Source organism: Rousettus aegyptiacus, unplaced genomic scaffold (genome assembly GCF_014176215.1).
Source record: "Rousettus aegyptiacus isolate mRouAeg1 unplaced genomic scaffold, mRouAeg1.p scaffold_m13_p_1, whole genome shotgun sequence".
In the NCBI taxonomy this organism is placed as follows: Eukaryota; Metazoa; Chordata; class Mammalia; order Chiroptera; family Pteropodidae; genus Rousettus; species Rousettus aegyptiacus.
Genome location: NW_023416284.1, coordinates 19,879,247 through 19,899,649, shown reverse-complemented (window position 1 = coordinate 19,899,649; position 20,403 = coordinate 19,879,247). Strand labels below are relative to the sequence as shown.

Sequence of the window (20,403 nt, the reverse complement as noted above, 5' to 3'; positions counted from 1 at the left end):
ACAGGACGGCAACCCGAAACGGACAAACAACTTAACATTCAACCCCAGGAAGAAATGCGCTCAACCCCTCAGCCTAGTTTACGCAGAGGAGCGCTCTTAAAGACACCGCAGCTACAAAAGGTGCGGAATAGGGATGGAATAAAAAGGGGTGGCTGGAGAGAGACTGGGAAGAATACCTATTAAAGAAAGCGTGCCTAAGAGTTCTCAGCTTTTTCTGCTTCTGTTTCCTCTTTACAGTGAGATCTCCTCCACTAGAAACGTTTTCTCCCAGAAAATAATTGTTACTTTCGTAAAGCCAATCATAGACCCTGAGCTGGATATAAGACATCATCTGAAGAGGGGAAGTGACTTGCTCAAGGATATAGAGGTAAGGAAATAAATAAATAAAGAGTAAATGGGATTATAATCTTATCGTGAGATTAAAAAGTACAAAAATAATGAGACCAGTGCAGTGCTTTATAGTTATAAGCTATTTCGTTTATCTTCACAGCAAGCTGAGGGAAGGGATTGGTTCTGTATTGTTCATCACTATCTCTAGCACCTAGTACAGTATCTGGTGTATGGTATGTGCTCCACAAATAATTTTTGAATGAATAAACAAAGGAACAGACCTGTGAGTTACACAAAGCATAGGAAATGATCTCCCCTTTTAGAGATGAAGAAATTGAAATTCTGTGTGTTCATGTCTTTTGAATCATGGGATTTATGGCTGGTATACATTTGGCCTCTCTTTTTGCATAATGACAAGCCAGTCCTCCTCACCACAAAGAAGGCTATGTGTTCAAGTCACTGATTCCTAGAGAGAACTGTCTTTTCAAAGCAGAATAACAGACCTAGACATCCAGGTCACGTCACAACAAATTGCCAACTCTAGTAGTATGCCTGGCCCATAAAGTGAAACAATTCAAAAAGCCAACTCTAGAACTCAAGGTCAGGAAAGGGAGTACTGCCACTGCTCTATATTGATCTCTTCATTCTCTCTTGGTCTGTTTTGTCTGCCTCCTCACTGGTTTCCCGCCTCCAGGCTATCCCACTGGTACCCACTCTCTCTCTAAAAGGAGATACTTTATCATGTCATTCCTCTGCTTAGTAACTTCTTACTGTCTGCCCTTAGGTAGACAGTAATGCCCAAACATTTCAATCTGACACACAGTCTAGTCCTTATTGGCTTCTTGGGCTACTCTCCACCTGGCAACCCAGGCTCCATCCATATTTGGAATCTTCTTTTGTTCCTTTGCATATGCTGTTCCCTCTGCTTAGAATGTAATGCCCTCCTTTCCCCCTTGACCATGGGGTGAACTACTCACTTTCAAAACCCAATTCTGCTCTCACCTCTTTCAAAAAACCTGTCTTTCCAGACAGTCAGGGGTATCTAACCTCTCCATTCCCCAGTGCCCGGGGCACACAGTTTTCCTCAGCACTTAGCATCCTAATTTGCTTACAAGGTGTGTCTCTCTCTCAAGGTTGTCTATGGAAGAAACAGTATTGTGGACAAAAAAAAAGGGGGGGGGGCACTGCAGTAGATTTAACCAAAAGTAACCTCACAGGGTGATCTGATCATAAACTCCTAACTGGGCAGGTCCTGGTTGGTAATCATATAACTTTTTTAGTAGAATGTTTATCTTTGCCTTAAGCAAGCCCTATCCATTGTTTTTGTGCATTTAGGTTAACACTTTTGAAAATGCCACAGTAATCCTCTTTTTCAGACCTCTCAAAGGCATAACTGCCCTCAAGGGAGTACATAATCTTAACTATCCTGTACCTTGCTTTCTTCCACCTTCACGTAATCTTATGTTCCCTAAATCCAAGTGCATAAACGAAACTGCGAAACTGCCATTCACTGGAGAATTTGAGATCTTGCTTTCTGTTGTCATCAGTTTTGGCTCAAATAAACTTGCAGAAATTCTCTACAGCTTTTAGAAATTCTTACCTCAACAGTATCTTATCTCTCTGTATCTGTCTCAGTGCCTAGCACAATGCTTGCTTCAGTATAGGCACAGGAAACATTTGCTGCATTCCCTGCCTCTCATACACTGCAGTGGACTCAGTTGCATATCCTGTAGTCAAAAAGTGCTCAGGGAACACAGGCAGACTAGATGAATGGCTTTGTGTATCTCCTCTCTTCCCAGCCCTTGAACTGTATGCTCCATAGAAGCCAGGTTGACCCTCCAAGCAGCTTTATGCTTCCATTCTAGCACTGGCCTTGCTCACAAACCCTCCATAGTCTAGAGCCATCATCAGTCCTCTCTGATCCAGCCCCTGCAGACCTTTCCAGCTCCACCCCACTCCTGCCCCTTTTATCCTTTCAGCTCTGGGAATTACATTCTGCTTACCCTCCCCAAATACACTAGGATGTTCCAAATTTCTGTGCAATTGCATGTGCCCTTTTTCCTGCTGGAAGTGTTTCCCTTCTTGTGCACCTAGGAAGTAGCTGATACAACTAAAGCTATCCATCCTCTTCCAAGAAGTTCAGAGAGCATTAAACATTCTTCCCCTTGTGCTACTCTGTACCTTGCAACTGTTACACCCATCCCAGTGTAGTAAGACTTGTTTCTGTGTCTTGGCATCCTCACCATCTACAATACCTGGCACAGTGCAAGGTCTCAGTGACTGCATGCTGGATCACAACATCACATTCTGCTAGGATAGTAGTACCTGTTGTCTTTTGGAAGGTTTTTGGCCCAGCTCTACCTCCTAGCTGTGTTACCTTGGGTAAGTCACAATAGCTCTCTAAGCTCATTCTTCATCTATGTATTAGGAGTGACAGCACCTACCTCCTAGGGTTTTCACAAAAGTTGGATTAAGAAAATGCCTGTAATACATACAGTGCAGCATCTGGTACACAGTATGCATTCGGCTAGCAGCAATCATTACTACCATGACCTCTGGTGCCTCCTCATCTCTCCACTGGAGCAGGCAGAACCCACAGGGGCCCCAGAAGCCACATGTGGAGCTTCCTGCCCCAGAATCCCACACCTCTGAGCTGTGTGATAGGCAAGAAGGAAAAGAAATACAGGACACAGGCTTATTGGGAGTATAAAAATAGGACTTCTTTTTCCCCTCATAATCACATCAATTATCAAAGAAAGAAACAGTATGTAACAAAAATACAAAGCTCTGGTAGATTTTTTTTGTTGTTGTTCTTTTTTGCCCCTCACCCATTCCTCCCCAACAGCCCCTTCCTAAGGAGCCCCTGGCTGCAGCCTGAATGCTGTCCCTGGGGTTACCCTGGAGCTCAAGAAAATCGGTGGTCCAGGTCCCTCTGGGAACTGGCTGAGTACGAGTAGGCTTTGCCCAATACCAGGCGGTCCCGCAGCAGCTTGAAGAAGGCATAGTAGTTGCTGAAGAGAATGAGCGCCAGAGAGATGGTCTGGTGCCACTTTTCAGATGACACTAAGGAGTACAGCTGGTAGACAATGACAGCGCCCTCCAGCAGCAGAAGGATGTTGTGGATCCGCAGAGGTTTGCTGAAAAAGAACTGCCCAGGAAAGAGTAGGCATAAACCGGCAAATATGTCCTGGAAACCTGCCTCTCAGAAGGGCTAGGTGGGCCAGTGAAGGGGACGAGCTCTTGGGAGTCCCTTGCAGACTTGAGTGGGGACGAAAACTTCAGAGAGTTGGGCATGGACTTTGCCACCTCTCTGCCTTTGCTTGTTTTCTTTCTGTCTAAAGACTGCTGCGTCCCACGTAAGTTGTTTAAGATCCTGTTCAACTTCTACCTCCTCCAGGAAGCTTTTCTTGAGCGGTCTCGCTCTCTCAAACTTTCTCTGGTCTAAAGTCAACACCCTTTTCTCTGTGATCCTCCTGGGTACTGTAAGACTTGAACAAATTAGTATCTTATGATATAGGCATGGAAAGCTATTATACTCTACTGCCTGAATCACTCACTACTTCATGTGTAGCATCGCCAGCAAGGCCAGAAGCTTCCAACAGATATGGTGATACCTCACTCTTACCTGGTGTTTACAGGGCAAGGTAGATATAGGGACTCAAGAAAAATTTTCTGATCAGTTCAAAAGAGTGCTCAATGTCTGGGGATCTTGGTTTTGCAGAGGCCAAGGCACTTAAACCTTAAGAGCTGCTTACAGGATGGAAGAAGTGGCAGGAAATGGGAGTCCAAGAATCCAGCATGCCAGGCTCGGCTCTGCACCTGACAGGCTACAGGACTCTGGGCAAATCCCTTCTCTGTCTGGGCCAGAAGTCTTTCTCCTGAAGAGATCACACAGGTCAATGATTTCTCCCAACTGTGTTCCTTAGAGCCCCAGGTCTGAGAGGGTTATTTCAGAAACTAAAGCAGTGGTGAGTGGGAAGTGAAAAGAGTTCCAACCCTTTCAAATACAGCAGTGCCATAGGTCCTATATATTGGACTTTAGTCTATGACTGTGCTGGAAAAAGGATTTTAATAGTAAAATAAGTAAAAAAGAAACCACTAGCCTAGATGATTTTGAGCAGCCCTTTCCATAGGGTTACTACAATCAGTTTCCAAATTTTCCAGTAAGGGACCCTTAAACTCTCTTAAGCTGATTTTAGTACCTGAAAATGGGGAGATCCCCGGCATTTCTCCCATATATAAGGTTCTGGTAAAGACAGATGGAAGGGTACATGTGAAGTGCTTACCACAGTGCCTGGCACATAATAAGGAATGACAGTAATTATTTTCACCACTAAGAATCCCTCCTTTTATATTATCTTTTCCCACCTCTACCCAATTCTGAAGATCTGCTACCAAGTGAGCTACAGTTATAAAGTGGTCATTTGTATGGCTGTCCTTGTGCTATGCATATGCATTATCTTCTTTGACTTGGGAAATACTGCTATGACATCACCTTCCTGCCCCTCTGATCCTGCTGCTCTCTAGATCAGGTCCCTCCCCTCCTCCCCAGGGGAAAAGACTCACGTGGAACCGGAAGTGGGAGACATCGGAGGGAATGGCCACATTGTAGTGGCCCACTGCTTTGTAGACATTCTTGCTGTGCTTCACCAGCACACCCTGTGGCCACATGCATTCTTCAGTCCACCTGGAGGCACAGTCCAACAGTGCCCTTTACTCCCAGCTCACCCACAAAAAGGGGTACTGGAAGACTGGGCATGGGGTAACCACTAGGGCTCTACTCCCATTTCTATCACTTAAGAGTGACTTTCCTTTTCTGGGTATCAGCTACCTTCTCTGTAAAATGGGGTTAAGAATCATGAGAAATTCACTGTACTGGGAGTCACAAGATTTTCCTCACTAGGTGTATTTTCTTCATCTGGTTTCAGCTCTAATCTCCAATTGGTCCATCATACAACTGCAAGTGGTCTTCATTAAATATCAAGCTGAGCCTGACTTTCTCTGCTCAAAACCCAGAGAAGGCTATCCAGTGCTTGTGTGGTAAAGTCTCCAAAGATTTGGCATGGCCTCTGAGGCCCTGTGAGGCCTTTCATGACTTCCACTGTACAGCTCACACTCCGGCCATTCCGGATTGTTTCTAGCTCCTCCCGCATACCTTACTGCTTTGTGTCTCTGCATATCACTCCCTTGAACTGGACAGCCCTCCTGATGCCTCATTCTTCTGGCAAGCTCTTTTGTCATCTTTCAAAACCCAAGATCCTCCAGAAAGCCTTTCTCAAACTCCCCAGAGTTCAACATCCTTTAACTCTCCCTGAATCCCCTACTACTGGTCCATTTTCCCCAATCTGTCAGTTACTTACTTCCCTGTATCCCTCACTAGGCTAGGAACCCTTGAGGGAAGGGGTGGTGTCCCATTCATCTGTGTCCTCAGAACGTGCCACAAGACCTGGCCCAGGGAGGTTTCAGTGAGCAAGTAAATGAGCTGGTGGGACCAGAGAGCTTTCTTCCAATGTTCTGTGAGATCTCCCCAGGAACTCTAAGAATCCCAGGCCAGAGGACTGAAAATCGCTGTCTGCAAGAAGCTCAATCTCCTACTCCTGCCTTATTGATTCATTAATTTCAAAAAGTTACTGTTTTAAGCAATAACATAGATGAACCTCACAGACAATATGCTGAGTGAAAAAAGCTGGACCCAAGATCTCATTTATATAAAGTTGTGGAACAAGCAAAACTCACCCACAGTGAAAGAAAATGGAAAGATGGTTGGGGGACTAGAAATGTTTTGTATCTTGATGAGAGATGGGTGTATATGCCCTTCTCAAAACTCAAAGAATTATACACTTTAAGATTTGTACATTTCATTGTATGTAAATTTTATCTTAAAAAAAGACTATTCACAAAAATGGCAAAAAAAATTGCTGTGGATCTATTATAAGCCAGGCACTCTGCCAAGAGGGAAGAGTGGATGAGTGCTTGACAGGCAAGGATCCTGACTTCCAGGAGCTTTAGTCCTGAAATGACAGGCAAGTAACTAAGCAAACACAGCAGAAAGAGTTAGGTGCAACGATCATGGTATTATGGGATTGTGGAAGCACAGGGGAGGGGCACCAAACCTATTCTGGGTTATTGGAAAAGTGTTCCTGGAGGAAGCAAAGTACTAAAAGATGAGTAAAAATTAATCAGGAAAAGAAAGTTGGGACAGAATGTTCCAGGAAAAACATGCATCATGTACAAAAGCTTAGATACAAAAGTGCACACAGAATTTGAGGTGCTGATAGACACCAGCAGGAAAGTCAATAGTGAATGCGGGTGTAAAGAGGTTTGGCTTGGCTAGAGCAGAGTATGAGTTGAGGCATAGTAAGAGATGAGGCAGAAAAGGCTGGTAAGACCCAGTTCATCAGCTGGGAGCTGTGTGAATGAGCCTGGATCTTATCTGTGGAGCGTGGTAAGCTAAGGACAGGTTTATCCTCATTTTCAGCTATGTTCTGCCTTTTTACTCCTCCTTACCCTCAGAGCCCAAGGCCAAGGCAAACCCCTTTTTGGCCCATTTGTCAATGCCCATCCCTTTTCCTGGACCAGCTGCTCAGAGGCTGAGATGGACCCGGACTGGCAGAGAGGGCCAACACTGGAAGGCTTGGCCTTTGTGGCCACCCTCTGCATTTGTGCTTCTTGGTGGGCCTACTTTTACAAATCTGTCCTATGGGACCTCTTCTCTGCCAGGACTTGTACTGGGTCCAAGACTCATATGTGCTTCAGAGGTGGTCCCAGCCATAGGGAACTTTCAGTCTAATGGGGCAAAACAGGCAGGGAAATTAGTATAACCTGGGTGAAAAGCACTATGGTGCCAGGCTGAGGGGAGGATAGCCCAGCACCGCAGGGCTCCCAACCAGAGTGACTTCTGCCTTTGCTCTAGGTGTAATGCCATCCTACAGCTGGCCCTTTTTCACCCCACTCATACCATTTATGTACACAGCTATCACCTCCACCAGACTCTGAACTCCTCAAGGATTTCATTTCAGTCATTTCCTCTGTGTCTCTTCTTCCCTAGCCAGGAGTCACCATTAGCTAACGGAGCACCATATCCTGTTACCAGACTGATGTTTCTAAAGCACACCTTAGAATGGGTCCCTCTGCTATTCAAAACCTTCCATAGCTCCCTTCTGCCTATAGGTCAAAGTTAAGCTCCTCTGTCCAATACATGGCACCAGGCCTGGTATGAATTAGGTAGTGCAAATGTCTCCCCAAAGAGTAGATGATCTATGACTGAATGGATGAGTAAGTAGATGATAGGAGTGAAGGAATGAATGAATGCATGAGCAAGTAAGTCAATGAGTGAATAAATAATAGTGAATGAGAAAGTCAATGAGTCTATGAATTTATCACTTGCCCCCCCTCCCATATCTAGTATAGTGAGAGTTACCTAAGGACAGGGAACATACCCATCTTGGGCCCTGCCGTACCCAACTCTGGCCATAGGGCTAGTATATGAGACATGTTCAATAACTATTTGCTGACTGAATGAATGAGTTGAGTGAGGAGATGAGTGACTCCAGACACTGACCAGAAGGGCTGGGGTTGGGCAGAGAAGGGTAAGGCAACTCACGGGTGCTGCAGTACGTTGGAGCACAGTGCTGGGTCCACCTTCTGCCAGCAGCCCAAGTGGGCCGCGGCCTTGTGCAGTAGGTCACAGTAGCTGGCAGGCAGCAGGTGCTGCATGAGGATCACTGAGGTGCTGATGGACACCAGCAGGAAGAGCTCGCAGGACCAGCGTTTGTCATAGTAATGTGTGTTCTGGGGGCAGCAGGAGGTGAGTAAGGTCTGGGTTGCCCATAATAGCCTCACTCTCCCTCCCCTTCCCTGATTCTTTCTGCTTCAGAGATCAGGACAGTACTGATTTCAGGATGAGATCTCAGAATGACCTAAAACCAAGGATTGAACATCTAACAAAAAAGGCTTAATCATGAGCTTAGACCCTGTGCCTGCCATTTAGTTTTCTACAAAGAAAAACTTCTCCCACTGCCCACTACTCTGAGCCACAGCAGAGGCTGCAGAGTCTAAGCAAAGGCTGTGGGGTCGAACAGACATATGTTCAAATCTTGGCTCTGCTGCTTATTAACTATGTGACCTTGGGCAAGTCATTTCATTTCCTCTGTGCTCTAGTTTCCTCATCTGTTAAGTGAGGATAAGAGTAACTACCAACCACCTCTGAGAGGCATTTGGAGCATTATAATACTCGTGAAAATTCTGACACATTGTAGGTGCTCAAGAGACCTAAGATCTCTCAATCTTAAATCATTCAGTGCAGTCCAGCCTTGGAGAAATATTTTAAGCCTACAGTCACTTGGGGCGGTACCTTCTCAGAACACCATACAAGCTAGAGAGAGCAAGCACAGGCTTTTGGAGTCACTCAGATCTGGATGAATCCTGGCTTTCTTACTTAATGATAAAGCAGGATATTGTGACATGCCTGTGCTAAAACAGCCGAATTGAAATACGAGTCACTGCTCTTTTTTTATCAAATATTGTGAACAACAATGCCATGTTCTCCTCATTGGCTGGGTGACCGTGTGCAGGCTACTTATTTTCACTGAGCCTTATCCTCTCCACTCTAAAACGGAAGCAGTAGTTCTCTAGCTCTCGAGAGAACATATGGAATCCCATCAAAAACAGCAGTTATTTATGCAAGCAGGAAGGCTCCTGTGGGGTAGGCAGTGGGGTATGGCCCCAGGCAGGTCCTTTCCCTCCTTGGGTTGAGCTACGCACCTTCACGAACCAGACAGGCACAAAAGCCACGTAATAGGCACTCAGCATGGAGCTGACCAGCACTTCTTTCATGCGCCAATTGAAGTCCATCTTGAGGAACTCCACCTCGCTGCGGATGAGGCTGGGTGACAGGCAGCAGGCATGGGTGGGCATGGCATCTGGGCCATACAGCTGCCGCGTGTGCTGCTTCCATGTCTCCCGCAGCGTCAGCAGGTAGTCCCGGCTCCGCGCCAGGCTGCTGACAGCCTCCCGGGGACCCATTGAAGCCATGTGGCTGAAGAGGTTTGTCTTCCGAAAGTCACAGTTCAGCTGCAGGAACGGAATGTACATCCCAAACCTGCTGGGGAAGACACTGGTGAGGGCAGGCCTGCACATGGGCCAGGATCCCAACCCTTAGCCACTGAGGGAATCCTTCTTTTTCTTCCTGGGCCTTAGCTCTCCTGGCTGCTCTGAGGGGAGAATTTACCTATCCTTCCATCCATCCATCTTCCTATCCAATGGTCAGTCAGTCACTCAACACATGTATTAGCATCGAGTGCATGTCGAGCACTGTGCCAAGCATCAGAGACACAGCAGGAGGCAAAGGATGAGCCCCTGTCCTTGCAGTCTATTGCTGACTAACAGTAGTAACAGACCACAGTTGTTAGGCATGACCTACGTCCCAGAGACTGTACTAAGTGCTTTATGTGCATCTTCTTTTTCTTCCAAGAACACTATGCATTACATATTGTTATTTTGTGCCTTTTCAGCTGAGGAAGTAATAGGGCTGGCTTTCAAACCCAGAACTGTCTGGTACCAAATATCAGGGCAGATACTCCATAGATACTGAGCAATTAGTCCATTTAAAATGTACGCAGCACCACAAAAGAAAGGTGTAAGTTGTTATGAACATGTATTAGAGGCAGGTCTTAGCGTGCAGAGAAGGGCAGTTCAGGAACAGTATTTACTGCGTGTCTGTTACGTGCCACACACTGAAACAGGCCTTTCAACAGTACAGATCTCTTTCCCTGAGCGTATCCTTAGGTTAGGGCTGGAGCTGATTAGACAAAGGGTGTTTTGAGTGTATGGCTGGTATCATTTTGAGGACAAAACTAGATGGACCCATAGTCCAGAAGGGTAGATAATTATAAAATGTAGGTAAGTGCTTCAAACTAATAATAAAATAAAGTGCCCCCTCCCCCCCCCCAAAAAAAGTGGTTAAGTGCCAAGCACAGTACATGGAACATTATAGTAGGTGCTTTTTATAGATATTTCTTTTTTTAGCTGGGGGCTTCTCAATTTCCCCAAATCCTCAGACAGACCCAGAAGGGTCCCTGGATGGCTGTCCCCAGATGTTAGGGCCAATGAGAATGCTACATTTTCTTTTTTTTTTTCTTTTTTTTTCTTTATAACAATAATTTTCTCTTTCGCTGTTTTCTGAGGTTCCAAGAAGGTAAACAGGAGTGTCCACAGGCAAGCAATTTGCTGCTTTGGGTTTTGCTTTCTGTCTATAAAATGGGGATGCTACCATTCCCCCTGGGGTAAGGTTAAGTAAGATAACTTAAAGAAGTGTAGTTGAGCGCATAACCTTTGGGGTCAAATAGGCCAGGATTAAAATCCCAGCTCTTTCATTTACTAGTGCTGGGATTTAGGACAAGTTATTCAACCTCAATGAGCTCAGTGTCCTTAACCTGCCTTAAATTACATAATTTGTATTGATTTTCTATGCTCAACCAGAGATTATGCTAGTGTTTTCATAAATACTCTATTTTAATCTTTGCAACAACCCCCTCAGTATGGTGCCTAGCTCAGAGTAGAAGATCAACATAATTTTGTTTAGAAAAGAAAAAGGCCAGTGATTCCGCAGAACAGGGAAGAAGACTGAAATGGGATTCCCAAAACACTCTTCAGGATACTTTGTGCGAAGAAGGGGGTGAAGCACCTACATGAACATATAAGGGATTCAGAGTCAAACTTAAGAGCAAGTACTTGAGAATCTCCCTGACTTTTCCTCTCAGAACTGCAGATACAATTAAATTGTGTGGAAACATTAAGTGACTGCTGTGACAGGTCACGAGTTATAAGCAACTTCACATGCAAGATGGCAGATTCCCTCTCATTCTCTCCACCCGAGACACGACAGTAGAAAATAAATCCATTATCGGCAAAAAGAATGGGAGTGGGGAGTTATCAGTACACAAGTGATTTTGACAAATTTAGGAAGCAGACAGAAACATGTTGACAGATGAGGAAGCCATTGTCTAGAGCAGTGCTATCCAACAAAAATGAGTCACATATGTAATTTAAAATTTCTGATAGACCACATTACCAGATAAAATTAATCTTAACACTCCATTTTACTTAAAGCAATATATGCGAAATATAATTTCAACATGTAATCATTGTTAATGAATGAGATGATTTACTTACTTTCTTTTTTCATATTAAGTCTTCAGAATCCAGTGTGTATTTTACACTTATAGCATATCAAACTAGTCTATTTTGAATGTTTAATAACAATAGGTGACTAGAAGTTATTATACTGGACGTCGTAAGTCTAGAATATGCCGTGAATGGGCTGCACTGGCAGTAGGAGCTTATCTACCCAGGGTGATCCAAGAGAGAGGCTCTGGCTTAAAAGGGTAGAAGTGAGAGGCAAGGCTGAACAAACAGAATGAAATAAAGACTTCTATTTATGTATACGAATCAGTCCCTTTATTCTCTTACATACCTCATACAACCCACCCTAAAAAATTTTTCTCTAAAGAAATTGAATCAAGTGTGGAAAATTGAGGTCTCTAACAGAGGCATCCTAGAGTAACACCTCATCCCCTTTCTGGCCTATCGGGGACCACAACCCGACAACTGGCATCTTACTCAATCATTCTAAAGCAAAGTTTGCCAGTCAGTGTGCCCTGCCCTCGGAAATCCCAGTCAAACCTATTCATGTATAAATGGCAGAGGGAGGGAAAATGCACTCCAAGCTACTCAGTCCTTTATCCTTAAATATAAATAGACAACCAAAGAAACCAACTATATTTAGAAAACCAGCAGTATGAAAAAGAAAGATTGACCATGGTGGGAAGACAAAATTGGGGGAACATAAGAAAATTTTAAAACAAGAACAATGCTATGAGAAAAGAATAATCAGAAAACAACAAAGAGGTCTTAGAGACAAAAAAATATATACATGATTGCTGGGAAAAAACTCAATAAAAAAGCTGGAAGATAAAGTTGAGGAAATATCCCTAAGGCAAAGTAAAAAGAAAAAGAAAAAAGAGAAAGAGAAAGACAGAGAGAGGAAGAAGGGAAGGAGATGGAAAAAGGGAGAATGATGAGAAAAATGAGGGAAAATATGAAAGAAAATAGAAGAGGAACATATGACCAATCTACAAGATCTGCTATCTGATGAACAGAAGTCCAGAGAGAACAGAAAATATGGAAGGGAAGATATTATCAAGGAAATAAGAAAATTTCCTTGAGCTGAAGAAATACCTAAATCTCCAGTTTAAAAAGTCCTAGAGTACTGATCAGATTAAAGAGAGAAGTTCCACACCAGCACATCCTTGGGAAATTTCAAATATTCAAGATAAACAGAATACCCTAAAGCTTTTAGAAAGGAAAAAAAGCAAGTCATCTACAAAGTAATTCAATTGAAACTGGCATCAGTCTTCTCATTAGAAACACTGAATGCTAGAGACAATGGAGGAGTATCTTCAAAATTCTGAGAGAATATGAATTTGAATTTAGAAATCTATATTCAGCCTAACTATCAATCAAGTATAAGGGCAGAATGAAGACATTTTTAGACATGCAAGAACTATGTATATATCTCCCACGTACCCACTGTTAAGGAAATTACCTGATAGTGCACTCCAGCAAAATAAGGGAGAAAACCAAGAAAGAGGAAGACATGGGATCCAGGAAACAGTGGATCCAACCCAGGAGGGCAGCGTAGGTAAGTCCCAGGCTGAGAGCTGCACAGCAGGCCTAAAGACCAACCACTCCAGACTGGAGCAGGAGGATGAAGGGCTCCAGGAGGGATGTCTTTGGGGGGGAAAAATGAACTCCAGGCAACAGGTAGCATAATTGAGAGGCTGGATAAACTTGAGGATATGTTGAAGGCCCATCATTCTTTTGTCAACAAGAAAAAAGAAAGGCAATTAGAAACTCCAAGAAAAATTAAAAGCTGTATAAGAAACTTAAAATCAATATGAAGCAAACTAAAATATGACATGATTTTAAGCAATTGATGGAACATAAGAAAAGAGAAACCATTTGACCTTGACACTAGAACATTCTTTTTTTTAAGAGGCCCAAGATTATAACTCAGTAACTATAAAGGAATGTTATCTATGCATACTACTTGGCCCTACAGTCAATGATATTTTCATATTCACAATTAATATCAAGGCTACTTATTGGTTTTTAATTTTTATTCAATTTTTATAATTAGCCTTAGACAAAGAATGAAAGACTTAAATGTAATTATATACAAGAATGTGAATGTCAAGCTTGACAATATGAGTATGGCTGCCAGGAGGTGAGAAGAGTTAGAGGGGAGTACAAGTGGATGGGGAGGGTTTCCTTACATAAAAGGGATTAATATGCTATTGTTGATGGAATAAAAAATACAGGCATACTCATATTACTGAAGAAGATAACCAATAGAAAACTAAAAATAATAAATTATCGAACACCGGAAACAGTAGGGATGGAAGGGCCAACAAAATCTTTATCTGTCATTGCATGAGTGCATGTATGCATATGCGTTATCTGAGTGTGTGTCATACCTGTATATGCAAAGAACACTTATTTCCAGGATATACAAGAAACCAGAAATATTGGTGGCTACCTCTGGGAAGGGAAACTGGGTAGCTGGGAAACAGGAGTCAAGGGGAAACTTTTTCATTCATATTCTTTTATACCTTTTGAACTATGTAAACCAATTACCCCTACTATAAAATCAATAAATACATTTTTAAAAAGAATAAACACGAGTATAAGGATACTAGAATTATGGAGGTAACTCAACAAACACTTAAAAAACCAGAAACAATGACAAAGATTGCTTTTGAGAAGTATGACTAAACCTCTGGTGGGTGGGGTTGGAGGCTCTTTTTCAATTTTTAGCCTACTGGATTTGACTTTTTTAATAAGGTATGAGTATTACGTTCATAAAAAATTTTTTAATTAAAAAATTAAAGCAAAATATGAACATTGGGTGATGTCTGTATCCAAGGAGAATGGACTCATGAGATAGTAATCAAAAAGAGTCAAATGAAGGTGACTGTTGACAGTTTTAATCACTACAACCATTTTGGAGGGCCATTTATTAATATCTGTAAAAAAATATAATGGATATACCTTTTAGTACAGAAATTTTACTTTTGGGAATCTGTTGTACAAAAATATTGGGCAAGTGTGAAAAGATATATGCAAAAAAATGTTCCCTGCCTCACTGTTTCAAATAATGAGAAGCTAGAACTAAAAAATCGGCCAATAGAAGACAAAACAAATTGTGAAAAATCTACATAATAGAATGCTATGAGGCCATTAAAAAAAAATGAGGCAGACCCATGTGTATTGCCATGGAAAAATCTCCAAGTTATATGATTATGTAAAAAATAAATAAATTGTACATCATACATAGTATAAACCCTTTGTTTTTAAATAAGTATACGTGTATGTGTTCTTGCACAAAAAAAAAAAATGGAAGGATACGCTGTACATAATGGTTCTCTGCGGGACTGAGATTATGTAGACTTTTATTTTCTAAAAAGCTTCTGTAAAGTTTAATGTTTTTATATGACACGTGTCACTCTTCTAATTAAAAACTAGATACAACTGAAGCAAGAGTGACAGGGTTCCTCCCATGACAGTGCCATTTTGGTCATGCAGGGTAGAGAGGGAAGTGTCCAGCTTTTAATCTTCCTTGGAAACTCATGAACCAGAAAGCTCGGGGGTTGGGAAATGACTGTTAATGCCCAGGTGGCCAGGAGCCTGCCCCAGGAACAGCCAAAGTGGACACCTTACCAAAGCCCTCCCCAATTCAAGGCCAGAAAGAGGTAGTACTGGGCTCCTCCCAGTCACTGTCTCTCCATCCTCAACAATCTGGTTCTTGCAAGATGGAAGGAATGAGTGAGCAAAACAGACACAAAGACAGACATACATACATGCACGTGCAGACACACAACACGTGCTTCATGCACAGACACCCAGAGACATGCACACAGACCTGGGGAAAGTACTGAGAGCTTAAAACACTGAGATACACAAAAGAGACCAAGAGAGACAACTAGAGAGAGAGGAAAAGAGAAGAGAGGGAGACAAGGCCCATGCACTCCCACTCAGAAGGTTTCTTTGAGGTATACACTCAGATCTGAATTTCATTCTGACCTCCCCCTCGGTGGCACCTTGGGTAAATTATGCCATCTCAGTTTCTGCTCCTGCAAAAAAAGGCTAATCATCCTGATCTCAGGGGGATTTTGTCGGACAATGTGTGGGGGACACTGTTGCTGCCCTGCCTGACATTTCCAGGTGTGGGGGCCAGGTGACCCAGCCACCCTCAGGGCAGAGGCCAGGAGGCAGGTGTTTGGCAGTGAGGGGTGAAGCGAGGGTACTCACGGATAGCAGAGGAACAGGAGGTTCAGGAAGGAGTAGGTCCTGAAGAGGTGGATGAGGGAGCGGCACAGACTCCAGCCTGTTGCCGTGAGAACGGTGAAGCGGGTGAGGAACAGCAGGATGGAGCGAAAGAGGGAGACCTTCCCCCTCTGAGAAGCCTGAGTCAGGGCAAAACAGGACCGTATGGGGCCTTGGATGGAGGCCACGGGCGGCTGTGTCTGAATCCCTCCCAGTATGGTCTGTGATCCCACCCAGGGAAATGTGGGGCAGCAGGCTAGGCAGAACCTGGCAAGGTGAATCCTTCTCCTTAACACCCAGTAAAATCTAAGAGCTGATGGGATGTGAGTTAATGTTCCTTGACCAAGTCCGAAGGGAGCCCCAAGGAAATGCTTCAGGACTGAAGGGCTCAGCATTGTCTCTCTGGCACCCCCAGGGGAAAGAGGAGTCCCAAAGTCCCCAGCCTCTAGAACCCAATCACCTCCTTCACGATGGACCCAATGAAGCGGCGGCCCAGAACGATGGTGGTCACCATCAGCAAGTTGAAGTCGATCAGGTGGAAGTTCTGTCAGGGGGCAGAGGCTAGGGGTCACATGAGCCCCCTGCCCACATACACGTTTTTCTCATACCCACCTCCCCCTGCCCAGTTCTTTCCATAGGGACTGTCCCCACTCTCTGACCTTTATAGGTCTCCAGCTGAGTCAGGCCAGGAAATTACCTAGAGGAGAAGAACAGGACCCAGAGGAGGGAAGTGGGACCGTCCCTGGAGATAAGAGAGTGGTATGTGAGCCCTCTTGCTCTGATCACCCATGCCCATCCCTGATCCTCTTTCCACACTGAGATGTTTCCACTCCTTGAAACGGTCATGGATGCTTGTGGCTCATCTCCCCCACAGGACTTAACTGTGCTCCTTCGGGCAAATCTGCCAGTTCCATGTTACACTTACAATGCCTAGTCTGGTGCTGAGCACATTAGGGGTGAATATTCAGGAATCACCAGTTTCCTATTTCTTCTACATCTCCCATGCCTAGCAGGAGGCCAAGTGAACAGGTTGCTAGGTAAGCTATGCTAAACTGAACACACACACACACACACACACACACACACACACAGATGGTCCTAGCTGGGCACCTACCAGGGAGGTGTGGGAGGGTGGGTGAGAGGGTGGGTACCACCACACTGTCTTGTAGATGTTGATGTAGTGAACGAAGAGGGCTATGAGCTGGCAAAAGAAAAGCTGCAACTCAAACAGAATGCTGGCCTGGACTGGCAGCTCGGGGATCTTGCAGTGCTGCAGGGGCACGACCGTCTGGGTGGCCAGTGGGGGGCTGGAGAGGCCCGTTCCTGGACTGCTCCTGGGGGTAAGGAGGGAACAACATTAGGAGCTGATATAAGAACCCTACCAAGAAGGGCTTCTGGGACACAGGATTATGGGGTAGGGTCAGAAAAAGCAGTTAATGGCACAGGATGGAGTCCTCCTAATCCTGCCTATCAGACAAATGAGCCGACAGAGGCTTTTCCTATTCCTAACCTTATTCAGGCTTTCCGACATTCCCCAGGAAGGAAACAATTATTAGGTTCATTTTACAGATGAGAAAAAGGAGACCCAAAGAGAGAGGACACCTTGTCTAAGCCACCAGCAAATCAGGAGAACTGTAACTGGAATACAGGCCTTTGGGCTTATTACACTATATCCCATTGCAGCTGTCCAAGTGACCACTGTCTGGGTCTTTTCTGCTGCTCACTGCCTTCTGAGCCTCCATATGGCATCTGGAGTATCACTTCTCAGAGCCCAGTCAGGGACAGCTTTGTCCATACTGCCCCTGTGAGCACACAGTGAGGAGAAAGAAGCAGAAAGGTGGTTTACCTGGTGCGGGAACGGACACTGGTGACCGATGCACTGGAAGTGTGGCCCCCACCAGAGCCCCCTGAGGATCCTGGCTCACAGAGTGGATTTCGACAGTAGGATGTCCTGTTGGGACCTCTTCGTCCTCCTGTGGGACTCAATATAAAGTAGATCCTCAAGCGAGAGGGCATATAACAAGGATAACAACAATGATACTGGCTACCAGTTACCTGGTATCTCATTTTATCATTTAATCACAGAGACCTATGACCTGGCCTCTGCCTACCTCTTGGACATTATGTCCTACCATTCTCGGCATCACCCCCATGCTTCGGCTATCCTGGCCTTTCTTCCCTTAAGCAAACTAAGCTGGTTGCTACCTCTTGTACTTGCTGTCTTTTTGTATGGTAAGCCCTTTTCAGATTGGCATTTTTGAAGTATCTGCCCCTGTAACTCTTTATCTTTGTGTTCACAAAAATTAACTTTTAGAATTCATCTTATTCGTTTATTAACAAGTTTATTGTCTGTCTCACCCACTAGAAAGGAAGGTCGGTGAGGTCACCACTCTTTCTGTTGTATCCCCTCTCGCTACCACAGCACCCAGCATTAAGTGCCCAATAATTAGATAATGAGTGAATGAATTCGACAAGGTATGTTTTCCAGATTAGGTTTTCCAGATTGAGTTTACACTGAGTCATAGGTAGTTTGGGGGTCTGGGTCCTGTGCTCTTGGCTCTGGTACACACTGCCCCATTCGGATACTGCGCAGTTTCTGTGGGCTTATAATTCTGGGTATCTTTGAAGCTTTTTCCTCCAGGGCCCAAAATCCAGCTCAATGGGCACCCTGGTGTCTCACGGTCAAGACCCAGGACCTACGCACATGGTCAGGGATGCGGGCTTTGGGAGAATGCTGTGGTTGTGGACCCAAAACTTGGACCCACAATCTATTCCTTTAGGCTTAGCAGTCTAGCCCAAGCCCCAGGCACCATCCTGCACAAAGTTATTAAGCACCATCCCAGGCTTGTTCATACCCCCTCAGGGCAACACAGAAGCCCCACCCTCCCACACACCCCCTTTGCTCTAGTTCCTCAGCTGGGAAGCTTTTCCCACAATTCTCCACCAAGTACTTGTCCAGGAACTCTGACACCAACCAGCCCCCAGCTCGGAAGCTGTTTACACACTATTATACTTGGCTGAGAAGATCCCACACAAACATCCTCAGGCCAAAAGATCTGCCCACACTTACTCTCCTCTCTTTAGAAGCTCTTCACCCACATAAAGCCCCTCAGCTTAGAAGCCGCGCCTACACACAATTGTCAAGCCCAGAAAACACGTCTGCAAACCAATAAAAGCTCTGTCTGCTCTTAAGTCTCGATCCAGAATGAGATCCCTGACTCTAGGTCTACTTCCCGCCCCACCGCCCCCAGAATAAAGCCCTTATAGCCCAGAAAGTTCGCCCCAAACCCAGTGCCTACGGCCCAGGAGCTCCGCCCCTAGCACTAAGGCCCCGCCCCCACATCTAGCCCTGGCGAGCCAGTCCTCACCCAAGCCCAAGCCCCTATAAGCCTCCTTCAAGTGGCCAGTCCCCCATAACAGAGGCCCCGCTCTGCAAAACGACAGGAGGGGGCGGGGTCCCTCTGCGCCCGCATCCCCTCCCCCGCCCCTCGCCGGGATCCTGTCCGCACGGGGGAGCAATTAGGAGCTGGCCATCCCAATACCGTACCCGCCCGTTCCCAGGGAGAGCCGAACCCGCTCTGCTTACCCATCTCCTCCCCCCGGCGCTCTCCGCTTCACGGCCGCAGCTCCTGCGGGCAATATGTCGGAGGCGACGGCGGCCGGGAGAGGACTAACAGCCGCAGCCCAGTCCCCGGGTATCAGCCGCGCGCTCCCGCCTCGCCGCCAAATTTGCATACAAGGCGGGCTAGAAACTGGGGGCGCGCTTCTTAAAGGGGCCGCCGGGACAAAGGAGGAGCCTGCACACTCTTTGTCTTGCAATCTCCCACGCCCTTCCTGCAGCTGCTGCTGAAGTAATCTGAGAGGCAGTGAAACCCATCTCCTGCTCTTCTGTGCATGCTTTCTCCAGCATCTCTTCAGGCCCGAGGGAGGGAGACCGGAACCGGCCTTTCGTCTCAGTTCCTGCCGGATACGGACTGTATTCATGAATGGCCCACAGGCGCCTCAAACTCAACTCAATTTGGGCTGTTACTTTTTTCTTCAACCTTATTGCTTTTTGGTCCACCCCAGTCAAAACCTGGATATCATTTCCCCGTTTCTCTCAGGCCTCACATTTAATCTTTTACCTAGTCTTGGTGACCCTAAGATCTAAATATTTCATACCTCTGACCCAACTCTCTTGCCATCACCAGTTCCAATCTTGACTCCGCCAGTTTTAAGCCTTGAAATTCTGTTACTTGTTCTTTACAGTGAGGCTGGTAATATTCACCTTATAGGTCTTGGTGAGGATTAAATGAGAAAATGCATGTAGAAGTCCGTATTATAAATGTTAGCCATCATGATGATGTATGACAAGCACTTAACATAGAGGAAGCACTTAGTAAATTACTACTAATTATTGCCTTCCCTTATAATACTTATAAACTGTGTTAATCCCTTGGTAGCGCCATCATTTAGCACAGTGCTTGGCACATAATGAACATCAATACTCAATTAATTGAATGAATTAGTAAATAATTAATAGATATTCACAGAGCTTACAGTCGAGTGAGAGGAGATGGACATAAAATTAGTAAATTCTGTAGAAGGAAATGATTGCTGTGGAGGAAACAGGAAAGGGAGATGGCAGGTGGCATTTTTAAACGGCAGTCAGTACGCTTCACTGAGGTGACTTTTGAGCAAACACTTGAA

General features: G+C 45.0%; 1 protein-coding gene and 1 long non-coding RNA gene across 13 annotated transcripts; one reads left to right on the top strand and one right to left on the bottom strand.

Moving 5' to 3' along the window:
• Window positions 1-12: 12 nt before the first annotated feature.
• LOC118611339 lies at window positions 13-7,927 on the top strand. The gene is made up of 3 exons (XR_004954215.1): window positions 13-120; window positions 238-367; window positions 5,259-7,927. It is a non-coding gene; the product is annotated as an uncharacterized LOC118611339 (long non-coding RNA).
• TMEM39B (transmembrane protein 39B) lies at window positions 3,026-20,116 on the bottom strand. Of its 12 annotated transcripts, none has more exons than XM_016150420.2 (9): window positions 19,301-20,091; window positions 17,561-17,695; window positions 16,829-17,048; window positions 16,175-16,258; window positions 15,700-15,854; window positions 9,094-9,430; window positions 7,934-8,121; window positions 4,897-5,017; window positions 3,026-3,478 (listed from the first exon to the last, which is right to left on the bottom strand). In XM_016150420.2, exons 1-9 carry the CDS (start codon window positions 19,696-19,698, stop codon window positions 3,236-3,238), a joined length of 1,881 nt encoding a protein of 626 aa, XP_016005906.2. In that variant the 5' UTR covers window positions 19,699-20,091; the 3' UTR covers window positions 3,026-3,235. The 12 variants fall into 12 exon arrangements, with proteins under 12 accessions (XP_016005906.2, XP_016005907.1, XP_016005914.1 ...); XM_016150421.2 differs by having other exon boundaries at window positions 17,561-17,687; window positions 19,301-19,451; XM_016150428.2 differs by lacking the exons at window positions 17,561-17,695; window positions 19,301-20,091 and adding an exon at window positions 16,374-16,456 and having other exon boundaries at window positions 16,175-16,275; window positions 16,829-16,970.
• Between the last annotated feature and the right edge of the window lie 287 nt (window positions 20,117-20,403).

What these genes read in the sequence shown, in the direction of transcription:
- TMEM39B (XM_016150420.2), bottom strand. Translation starts at nt 19,698, where the DNA reads ATGAATACAGTCCGTATCCGGCAGGAACTGAGACGAAAGGCCGGTTCC. An exon ending in CACCCTCCCACACCTCCCTG is followed by an intron (nt 16,259 to 16,828) that starts GTAGGTGCCCAG and finishes GCCCCCTGACAG; the next exon opens with AACTTCCACCTGATCGACTT. An exon ending in TCTCCCACTTCCGGTTCCAC is followed by an intron (nt 3,479 to 4,896) that starts GTGAGTCTTTTC and finishes TTTCCTGGGCAG; the next exon opens with TTCTTTTTCAGCAAACCTCT.